Source organism: Hermetia illucens, chromosome 6 (assembly GCF_905115235.1).
Source record: "Hermetia illucens chromosome 6, iHerIll2.2.curated.20191125, whole genome shotgun sequence".
In the NCBI taxonomy this organism is placed as follows: domain Eukaryota; kingdom Metazoa; phylum Arthropoda; class Insecta; order Diptera; family Stratiomyidae; genus Hermetia; species Hermetia illucens.
In genome coordinates this window covers 103,261,003-103,272,876 of record NC_051854.1, presented here as the reverse complement: position 1 = coordinate 103,272,876, position 11,874 = coordinate 103,261,003, and the positions used below count along the sequence as shown (strand labels likewise).

At 41.2% G+C, this 11,874-nt stretch overlaps 1 protein-coding gene across 1 annotated transcript; it reads left to right on the top strand.

The window, feature by feature from the left end:
- The first annotated feature begins 116 nt into the window (after positions 1-116).
- Positions 117-8,378, top strand: LOC119658787 (protein TAPT1 homolog). Its single transcript, XM_038066494.1, has 2 exons — positions 117-326; positions 6,296-8,378. The coding sequence occupies exons 1-2, from the start codon at positions 149-151 to the stop codon at positions 8,023-8,025; spliced, it is 1,908 nt and encodes a 635-aa protein (XP_037922422.1). The 5' UTR covers positions 117-148; the 3' UTR covers positions 8,026-8,378.
- Positions 8,379-11,874: the final 3,496 nt, after the last annotated feature.

The window sequence follows — 11,874 nt, the reverse complement described above, 5'->3', positions numbered from 1 at the left end:
GAGTTTATTTTGTGTAGTAGACCTGGTGCTATTTTCTATTCTAACCTGTTTAGTAGCTGTGGAGAGCTGATGAAACAAGAATGTCAGTGTGACAGTGGGGATTGTGGAGAAACGGAACGAGATTAGGAATATAGGACTCTGCCCGAACATGTCTCGGAAAGACGAGGTTTTTTTGACAACACCGCCTAAGAAATTGCGTTTTCGCGGGGATCTAGGTTTGCAGCACATCGACGGGCGTGTTGAAGACATATTTGAGGAACCTCTGGATCGAAGGCGAACCAAGAATGGCGATGTTTTGAACGAAGACATTGAAAGTCGTAGGAAAGGTAAGTGAACATCTCACTTGTGACTACTGTATAGTTCGTGATTCGTGGTTCTTGTGTCGCAAAAAGTGCGACACGAATTATCACCAATTCGTAATGTACGAAGGGAGTAGCCTTCGACAGAGCGTTCATCTCCGTAAACATAAAGGTGACATAAACAAACTGTGTGTAGGTCAGGCTCCATATTGTCAGCGCAGGATATCTCGTTTCGAAACCAATTGTTAGCCTAGGCAGAAACCATTTTTTTGGGAAGAAATGAAAAAGTAATGCTAAACTTGCATCTACAATAACCGATCATCGCAATCACCATATTAGATGTGAAATTGTCGTAACAAAAAAAGTAATTGCGAATAGAATGCTTTCAAAGCATTACATTCTATCTCAAATGTTTTTTTTTATTTTTCTTCAAACATTACATGTCGGCTATAGCAAACCTTCCTTTAAAGGTAAAATGTTCAATCCCATCCCTTCCTCTCCATTGCACCTTGCAAATCACGGCGATAATCGCCTTAACAATAAGCCCGTTAATGATATGAAAATAACTCATTTTTGAAGTGGTGTAATTTTAGAAGAGGATAAGACCGCTACGATGAATTTTCAAAGAGGGGAGGCCGCGGAGTTTGACTGAGAGACATTCCTCTTCCTGTGTATGTATTCCTCATCGCATTCCGCTCCGGGGGTAGGGTTGAAACTTCAAATTTCACCATGATGATGTACATAAAAACTCCACTTTGAGGGACTATCACTTTATAAAGGAGGGTATTCGCCACGAAGTGAAGAAATCTTGTGGTTTCTTTATAAAGTTATAATCCCTCTTGCGTTAGTCTCTATGTCTTAAACATTTATCTAAGCTTTTAACTTTCATGGTAAGACTGCCTTTAGAAGGCTCATAGACGGATGTTGAGTAACTAGAGCTGAGTGATCACTGCTTTATATTGCATATTTTTATTTCAGCAACCTCAATAGTACACAATGTCGCCATTAGGAACACCGAATTTATTTATTGTTTTCATTGCCAAAAGTTTAGTTTATTCCTAACGTTTGTCAATCTGAATGCTCATAGTGCTCATACACAATGCAATATTAATAAAACACACCAAACTTTTCCTGTCAGAACCAAACAAATAAACGGCAAAATTTATCCTGAAGAAAAGCAGGAAGACTTACAGGAGTACTGTGGCATTCTGACTGGCGATAATCCACTAGCTGGGCATGTGTTTAGAAAAGGGACTCTTCAAGATTATACGCGTCCATCCTGTAATGAGAAAACGAAATCCACGGAATATTTTCTGTGCGGGTGCCCCTCCTTTGGACGCATCAAACATCAGATTTTTGATGTTGATGGGATCCAATTGCAGCGGGTAGCACCATATCCATAAACGGAAATCCTGCGATACATAAACGAATCCGGAATATGCCGTGAGACGGAGGAATCGAGTACAATGGACCACTAGGGCCTGAGTGCTTAGCGGCTCTGCCTCCTCCACACATCATACACTCTCACATGCAGGAAGAGAAAAGGGTATGGACAATAGCAGGTGCCATCTAACCAAGATGGAAAGAATGAATGGAATCTTCCGTGCGCAGGGAAGCGAACATACAATACGAGAACCGTTTCGCTGTTTTAGTGCTATTTAAGTTTAAAATGAAACCGGTGCATAAAATGCACAAATTTCAAAAGAAGTGCCGGACATTTATTGGCTGCAGCTTTGAAAAAAGAAGAAGAACAAATATAATGATTGCATCATCTTAGGAAGCCTCTAATCTGATTCCAGCGGTCGAAATAGGTCACCACCCAGCTCCAGTCATGGTTTGGTGGGGTGTCCCTAGCGATGAAATCACATACTTGCATTTCTGCGAACAAGAAACCGTTTTGGAAGCTATTGTAAAACCACTTAGCCATTCTATGTTTCAAAACAAGTCATAGACTAGATACTCTGAAGAAGTACTGCTGACACCTGAATAATTAATCATATATTAATCATAAATGAATGGTGGTAATCTGGGAGGTACTCCAATCTCTCTCTCTCTTTCTCTCTCTCTTGAAGTCCAATGCTTTTGTACTCTGGTAGCAGACAAAAAAGCTATGTAGGACCATTGCGCATTAACTTGACCTGGAACCCTGTTACTAGCAGGATTTCGACAGCATCGGAATTGTGTACTATGCACCATCTAAGATTTCGATATACTGGAGGAGGATACTTTGTATGAGCAATGAATGCAGCTTTAACAACACCTTGCTCTGGATACATGGTCGTGATGATCGTAACAATTATGATGCTAAGATTGTAGACTTCTGAAATTTTCATCGCCTCGTCATCGGCGCCACAAGGTCAGTTGGGTTTCCACTGACCAGTGACGAATATTTCATCAAATCGACCATATCGCCATCAGCAGATTTAGGAATTGTCTTCTCAATGTGTATACCAATAGGCCCGATCTCACCGGCCTCACAAAGAACCATCATCTGATGATCGCTTACGCGTGTAGCTACTGTATCGGCTGGCAGGGGACAGTCTCTAAACCCTCTGCAAAATTGTTATCTCTACTTATTGATAATTGCTGTGTGATCTGGCGCAGGGGCTGGAAGAAGGGGATGATCATAAAAATTCCGAAAAATAGCGCCCGTTTCAAGTATGACAAATCGGGGAATGTTCCCATGCTACCTGCTATCACAAAGATAACTAAAATCATCCTGAAGCGCATCAAGAAACACAACTGGTTGGTTGCCGCTCTCCATCTTTCTGTACTGACCACAGTAGCACACTTCTGATCATTGTGGCAGCATATACGGAGTTTAAATCACCGCTTCACCTGCTCTTCATCTATTTCGAGAAAGCTTTCAACAGTATGAACAGGGAATGTTTGCGAAATGCTCGAAGCTATTAGCAAATCTCAGAGCATTTTGATGTACAAAGTGGCTGCATCTTATCACTAACACCTTTTCTTTTCGTTGTCGGTAACGTTCTTCATGTTGCCTTGACTGGAGGACGTAGAGGGGTTCATTGAACTATGTCATCTTTCCTAAAACACCTGGAATACTCTGATGATATCTGCTTGCTCCTTCATCAAGTCGCGGATCTAGACTAAACGGGTCTGGATCCGGAAGAAATGATTAAGGTTCTCAGAGAATGAGAGATTGACACTACACGACATTTGGCTGAAACAGATGTTTGACTAACACAGACACAGACATTCGTCTGTCTGATGTCTGACGCAGACTCTTCTCTGTTTTATGTCTGACATTTTTCTATTTAATGTCTGAACCATGGACAGACATTCGTCCGTATGTTGTCTGAGGCAGCCGAAGATATTTGCCTATGCCAGACACGAGTTAATAATAGTGTTTTCAATGTGTATCCCTTGCAAACATACTAGACAATATTCTGTCGTGTCGTAACTATAAATAAAAAATCCAACTCGTTTCCGTTTACTTTAGTCCAAATATTATTTTCGCCTTCCTTAGTGTAGCTCCTGTAGTCCCTTCACCAGTGGATTCCGCCCCTGTACGCACCATCCTCCGCGCGCAGCGATTGTGGGAGAGCGCACCGAAGATGCTGCAATTTGCTCTATATTGTGTGAGTCGAAGACCACAATTATTCTTCGCTCTCAAAATGGAGATGATGCTCTACAGTTTCCTGATATGACTGAATTTCAGTTTATCTAGTTCGAATACCAAGTTGAAGCCGTCACGTTTGTAGATTTGTCCTTCCTGGCATTCATGAACTTTACTCTTCAGTGTCCAAAGTCCATGCCCGAGTTCTGTTCACCCAGCATGCGGATAATATACTCTGCCTTCCTTCGAGGGCCCCGTAACCAACATCCGGCATGTTCTGCTCTGTGTAGCTCAGTGTCCATAATAGTGAACTTGGGCCGACCGCCGGAACTCAAAGCCGGGATTGCCTGCACTCCAAATGGGGAAGCCCATCGCGAAAACCTTGATTGTGAAATCGTGGCTTCGTTCCAGACTCCAGCCTTTTTTTCCACAGGCATTCCGGGAGGATGGTAAATTGTCCCTCTGACATTTTGCCATTCTTCGAAAAAACTCCAACGACAGCAATCAGAACAGAGGCTGCATCTTGCTCATACGTCCTCTTCCTTCCCGCCTTCGTGTCCGTATTCCTATGGGAGGGACCAGCTTCATTGAGATCTCTCTCGCTGATTTAATCACCTCCCGGTGCACCGGTCCTAATCCCCGTGCGACGCGTCGATGTAAGCCCTGGCGCGGAGCACAATAAAGCGTTGGCCACAGCAGATGTGTTGGTCTTACGCTTCTCGCGCGCATTGCCGCCGAGAGAAGAGTGTGGTGCATCCAGTGTGGATCTCACCGAGGTTTCCAGTTTATCCCCAACTTCCGCCCTGTAGTCCCCCCTCCTTAGTGGCCGAAGTTCCCTTCCGCCGAGCCTTCCTCTTCCTTTTGCCTAACCAAAGTGCTTTGGGATGCATGCGCCTTTAAGCAGCGGTTGGTAAGGCTTCCTAGGCTCTGCATATTGTTCGTATATGTGATGGAAACGGGAAGCATGGTTTTGTTCGCATACATCTAATAAGTAATATGCACACTCAATAGACCGGACTAGCTTATCCGTACACATCATAGTCACTAAACCTCATCTAGATACTGCCAGATGCTGAGGGTATATGGTGCGTACGTAGAAGCTCCCTTAATACATTCCATTGAGTGTGGGTACTGCTTAATAGATATAGTGCGGTTTTGGTATCAGCGAAGGGCTTGAAGATTTCTGTAACTTTCGTCGTGCCATCAATGGGGGCACACTGTTCAACCACCGGGCTTGGATTTTGACTGACCGCCAACGAATATCTAATTGGATCAATCACATCACGACCAGTAGTAAAATTAGGAGTTTTCTATATGTGCCCAACATCGGCCTTGAAAGAGACCATCATCTAATGGCCGCTTGTGTGTCACGGCTGTGCCTGTTTACAGCTGCGCAGAGAGTTGGCCTCTAAATCCAATACGATAGTTTCCTATCAAGAATATTGACGACCACTAGGTTGCTACCACGCCCAAAAAGACGTCACAGGACCTGGCTGTATAAGGAAACGTGAAGGCGGATCGATAGGTCTAAGTTCTTCCACTTCTACTTAAATTCTAGGAATCTGAGATCTTTCGCAGATAAAAAAGAAATAGGTGGTCGTTGAGAATTCGAAGACGAGGATATTCCTTCTGTCACAATATCAAAATAACTCCCTCTGCAAAATTGCTGCCACTGTCACTTAAAGGCTCTAAGTTTTCATTAACTTATGTTGGCGTGGTATTATCGCAGAAGCATTTAATAATAATTTCAATGGCGTCTCGAGCGGGTGGTTGTAGTTCCCATAATATTGTCAGCTACAGGTATTGTATCTAAATCCCTCACGGCTTCCCTTGATGTCCTGGGACTTTCGCACAGTCTGGTTCAAACCATGCAGAAGTACACCATTCTGCATACGTGCTCGATGTTGCGGGGAGTACTCGACGGATTCTCCCACTGACCTACCACCGGCCACCACCACCAGTGCCCCTTTAGTTTTTAAGTAGGCAGGATCATCCGAGCCTTAATGCTTGGCACTTAGTGCTAGTATTAGGTAAAATCCGGCATCTACCGAGATTGTGATAACTCGGAAATAATAATCATGATCGTTGGCACAACAATACATATTGGATCAGGGCCTTAAGATGTGTTAGAGCACTTCATTCAAGACCGTAACGGTACACTACAGTATATTGTAGGAGGCAATGTGGTCAGCATTGCGCAGACATCATTTACTCTTGAACTTACTCTTACTCTTGAGTTGAATTTGTTTATTGCTTGTAGTTATTAAGTTTACAGCACGACGGCATTTTATTGATATAAAATTAACTAGTATGGACAATTAATTGGTTTATTTTATATGCGAGTTATTATGTTTTTCTACCTCATTCAGTTCATACGTCGGAAAAAGTCGACTAAACACAGAAAATTGTTTTTCAGAGTCGCCGTCACTCACGGACTTTCTCAAAATTGAACTGACCAGGGGCTACATTTTGGAACATGATGAGGAACGTTATTCGGCTCGACGTCAAAAGATTTACTCATTTATGAAAATACCACGAGAAGTAGAGAAATTCATGAGCTACGGTGTTATTCAATGTGTAGACTCATTTTTATACATTCATACTTTCCTACCGATACGGTATATTCTTGCAATATGGGCTGTGATTAGCCGACCAATTGCGAGCTGCATAGGATTGCGTCGTCGAACTCAAAGACTGCTAACACCAGCAGAAATATGTGATTTACTAAAAGGATCCATATGGATTTTGTGTAGTCTAATCATGCTCTCGATCGATACGAATCGCGTCTATCATATTATAAAGACACAATCAATCATCAAATTATATATTTTCTTCAACATGTTAGAGGTTGGTGACAGGCTTCTATCGGCCTTTGGCCAGGATACGATAGATGCGTTATTCTGGACGGCTACTGAGTCTAGAAATAAAAAACGTGAACATTTGGGCATAATTCCACATATTTGTTTTGCGTTAATTTATGTGCTATTGCATAGTTTCCTGATAATGTTTCAAGCGACAACTCTCAACGTAGCATTGAACGCAAATAATAAAGCACTTCTTACCATCATGATGTCAAATAATTTTGTGGAATTGAAAGGGAGCGTTTTTAAAAAGTTCGACAAAAACAATTTGTTTCAACTAACTTGCAGTGATGTTCGCGAACGTTTTCATTTGACTGTTTTACTTTTCATCGTGCTTGTCCAAACCATGAAGGAGTTCAATTGGCGCTTGGAGCAGTTTTATATTCTATTGCCGGATTGCTGCTATGTGCTGGTAACAGAGGTACTTATAGATTGGATAAAACATGCTTTTATCACACGTTTCAATGAGTTACCTGTGGATGTGTATCGGGAATACACAATAAGCTTGGCATATGATATGACTCAAACTCGTCAAAAGCATGCATTTTCTGACCACTCTGATTTAGTGGCGCGTCGAATGGGTTTTATTCCCTTTCCTTTGGGTGTGGTGTTAATTAAAGCCGTTTATACATCAGTGTCCTTCGAGAACGTAGCTGCTTTGTTGTTGTTTATTCTTGTTTATTTCACCCTGATGGCGTGTCGCATCTTGAATACAATTTGTGCTTTGGGCAAGGCTTGCGATCTTATGAAACAACATCAAGATGAAAAAAATTCTACTCCGACAACAGTAAATGGTTCTTCAACGTCCACAACAACAAATTCTCTGAACACTCCGCCGTCGAGCAAAGGGCGGAATACTTTCAACACAACAGACACTGCAACTTCCCCAATGCATGCTTTCCCTCTGCAGCGATCCCAAACCGCCGACGGGGTATCGGACTCGAAAATCTTTACTGCCCCGATGGGCATGAAAGAAGATAGTAACCTGCTCCAACCGGACACATCGCTGATCCTAGGTGCAACCGCACTCTTTTCTAACAGTGACGTCGATCTTGATGATGTATGCCTTAATGAAAAAGTTCTGAATAACAGTTCAAAATTAAGTGATGAAGTTTTCGATGACGGTGACTATCAGATGACAAGGAGCGTTCCTGATTTGCAGCAAGAAAGTAAAACCGAAAGCAGCAGCTCCGACAACCAGGTACAATCCAACAGAACTCATAAACGCTCGGAGTCAGAACCTTCTATCCAAAGCATTGTTGGTGAAAAGGATCAGACATCATAGATGGAAAGCACCCAACATAGCGCTTCTAAAAGTCTGAATAGTAATGTAAAATCGTAAAATCGGAGTGTATGGTAATTTAAAGTTTCATTTTATTAGCTTTTAATTTTTTTCTGTAAATAAAATATATCTAGCCAAAGCTAATTTGTAAATAGCTTTTCATCAACAAGATTATACATATATTTATATTTGTTACGCTTACACGGATAAAGACAAAATGAAGAGTAAAATTGATTTAACGGCAAATAGTGATGTCGGAAATATACTGAAAATGCATATTACCACTTGTTATAAACAAACAGTGCATTAAAAATCACTTTTTTATCATTCAATAAATTATTTACCAATTTTTAAAAGCTCACTGGTTTCAGTCTACTGTATTTAGTTTTGTTTGGAGGATTCATGAGTGTTTTTAAGAGGATGAAGTTTGAGAATTTACAATAACTAATTGTATGAAATTGGTTTGGTTCTTGAAAGTGTAGTGAACAAATTCGGTTTATTCGGTTTATTCCGTTTATTTTTAATAGGGTAGCATATTAGTAGCACGTTTCATCCGCTCGTCCAATAGATAATGGGAGGTGTAATTTCGAATTTAGCCCTAAAATGGCATGAGTCGTTCCATACAATGTGTTGCTGCCATCTTTCCTAAGTGATTTTATGAATGAGTATTGAATGACCTTGAGTGAAACGATTGATTTTCTCTATCTGGTATGAGGTGTTTGCACATTTCGTGCGTTTTCAGTTTGATGAAAAGTATGCATGTGTGAGTGAAGTAGGAAGTAGGTGCTGTCAGTATATCAGTATATGTCCCTACTTAAATGTTTTCAAAAGGGGAAAACTTCGCGCAGTTCCCCTTTAGTAAATTTCCACGGATTCTTGAATGAGAAAATGCTTTGTTCCCCCTGTAGAATTCATGAATGAAATCGTATTCTCAACCCATTGATTTTTTCGTCCTGGTAACTTACGTAAGCAGGTTTATATTCATGGAACTGAAGGGGATCCGAGCGTCTAAATTGCTTACGATTGGGCATTTAATCAATAAAGCCGGGTCCAAATACCGGGCAGGAAATGCAGGCAATGGCATTTAGTCACGTGAAAAATTGGCATTGATGCTGTGGCCGGGGTATTATATGCTTTGATTCTATTTTAGTTTTCACAATTTATTTGAAATTAAGAGTGTCTCAAATTTTATATGGATATGTTAATGAAGAGTATATGAGCACCTATAGAGGCATTCGGTTAAAACTGTGCATTTATGAGGCGCTACGATTTGGGAAATTTTCAGTTACTGCTATTAGCTTGAACGAGAAAATATAATCTGATCTATTGGCTTCAGATGGACGGAACCTGACTTAGAGTGTATGAGGCAGATTTATCCTTGTTTCTTTTCACTTAAAAATTAGAATATCGATACACTTAAACCGAGCTCTTATGCCCTTTAAAATATGTGGCACATTTCCTACTACTTAGTAATTAGAGTTACTTTAAAGGAAATTAAATACATTTGCTGATTTTTTTTTATCCGCTTCTTTATGTTTAATATCCAAAGTGAAGAAGCCATTTCATGTTATTGAATTTACTGATTTGAAAATGCTGAAGAGAAGATTTGAGTGAGTTTCGAAAATGCAAAAGTTCTTCTCTCTAGAATTTTACCAAGCAAAGTAGGATAATTTTCAGTACAATAAATTCAATCAGAGTCTATTTTAGTTTAAAAGTTAGAAAGTTTAGGGATTAAAAAGAAAAAAAAGGTATTTGGTAGCAAAATGCGCTTTCTCAATCCCTCAGTATTTGACGTCACTCTAACCGGTTGAGAAGTATTAGCAATAGTCATAGAAGCGGGAGTGTGAGTGCCCTTGGCCATGGACTTCATCACTTCACAAATTGTATAGCATGTCCTCCACACAAGTCGTTACCATTGGCGGTGATATATATGTATATGGGATGAGCTTTCGGAGCTTTTCGCCCGCCACACCTAACATACTACAATATCTTCCGTTTAGTTTTCACCGCTCTCATTCCTACTTTGGCTTACGTTTAAGTTGGGAAAGTAGACACGATTTTCCTTGTAGGGTAAATAGCTACCTTCCGTTTGGATTTGATCATGAAAATTCACTGGAAAGCAACACACGATTTACGTCATGCGAGGTCATGTTTACTGACGTCACACGCATTTTAATGGAAGGATACGCTATGATGCCGCGCTATTTTCTTTGCCGTCAAAAAAATTGCTGGAAGGGGGTATCATCGCGCCCTATTACTTTCAACAGTCTGTTTCGATGCTAAATGAAGTGAAGCACGTTTTTATTGATTGTTCCGACCTAGTGTTCCCTAAAAACACTCATTGCTGCTACCTGTAGATTCGTGCAGGAATAAGCCAATTTCAACCACTGATTTGAGGATTTCAGATGGAGCTACCTAACAACGAAATATCTCAAATGCATGCTGCGTATAAAGGAGTGCAAACAAAAATAGTATGTTCGTAAAGACTTTTAAAAGCTATTGGTGGCAATATAGAAAGTGGAATGGCTCACTTCCGAAATTACGAAAGCAATTGCAAATACCGTACAAAGATAGTCGCGCCCATGAAGTGGGCATTTGGAAACTACTGTACATATATATACCTTGGTGCCAGAGCGTTCGTCAAATCTTTTTAGTTTGGATTTTGAATGCTATTATAGTGAAATTTGGAGCTTTTCGATAGACAGGATGTTAAGCGCATTGTTTACAAACACGGTTGTGACAGTGTTTTTTTCGCTTTGTATCAACGTGGTTTGAATTGCAGCATAGGAAATAACTGCCGAAGTCGAGCTGTGATAGTCTCGTAAAGCATGACTTCGCTGTCAGTAATGCCGAGTATGTGTCCCTTCCTTATGAGAATATAATCGATTTGGGTCTTACTAGATTTATATTGAGTAGACGGACTACCAAAGTAAAGGAGTTTATAACCATTTGTACTGAGTTCACATATGTTTCAGCGCCTGGCATCTCAGCAAGAACTTCTTGCGAAGTGCAGATATCGATGCGCTTCCTTTTCGTTCTTCGTTTGACCGTGCACCACACAAACTCGTCTGATGTGTTCCGTGACCTAGCGCCAAAGGAATTCGTGCGCTAGGTTCGCCTCGCGGTAATGGGAACAGGAGATGTTGCGTTTGTCTAGCGGCATAACACGTCATGATCACATCCGCGAACGATGTCGGGTTGAACCGATCGTGGAACAAATGCAAGAGTGTCGTCTTTGATGGTATGGAAATGTAATTCGCGCTGACGAGAACTTACTTGCCAAAATTGGGATGAACATCAAAGTTGGTGGGAAACGACCCGAAGCCCGGGCGAAACAACGATGGCTTGATACGCTAGATGGTGATTTGAAAGCCCGTCGACTCTATGCAGATCAAGCCTAGGACCGAGCAAGATGGCAGAGTCTATCGAGACCTGTGCAAACTGAAAACAGGGCCCACTAGGCAAGACTACAGTCCTACCCTTTGATTCAGCCCGTTCAACGTTTTATAAAGATTTTGCGGGAATAATCTCGTCACTAAAATTACAATCTTTTGTATTCTGCATATCTGTTCCTTATCGTCTGCCAAGGTGCCTTAGTTTCGGATTTTTTCTTAATTTTCTTCAACAGTCTTCTGGTCCAACGATTGGGCTACTTCGATTAGGAAGCACACTCGCTCTTCCTTCTAGATCAGTAGCAATACCGGCATGCATTTTCATTGAAGGTATAGATTCGGACGACGTCGACAAATACCTCAGAAATTGCAAGCAACAACGCCTACTATAGCAAATCTAAGTGGCTGGGGGAATTTGAGCGGCGTCAGGATCTTGCCCTGAAAACAACTGTTCGTAAAA

Excerpts from the sequence above, each read along its gene's own strand:
- LOC119658787 (XM_038066494.1), top strand. The coding sequence starts at position 149 with ATGTCTCGGAAAGACGAGGTTTTTTTGACAACACCGCCTAAGAAATTG. Across the intron at positions 327-6,295 it reads CATTGAAAGTCGTAGGAAAG|AGTCGCCGTCACTCACGGAC; the intron begins GTAAGTGAACAT and ends ATTGTTTTTCAG.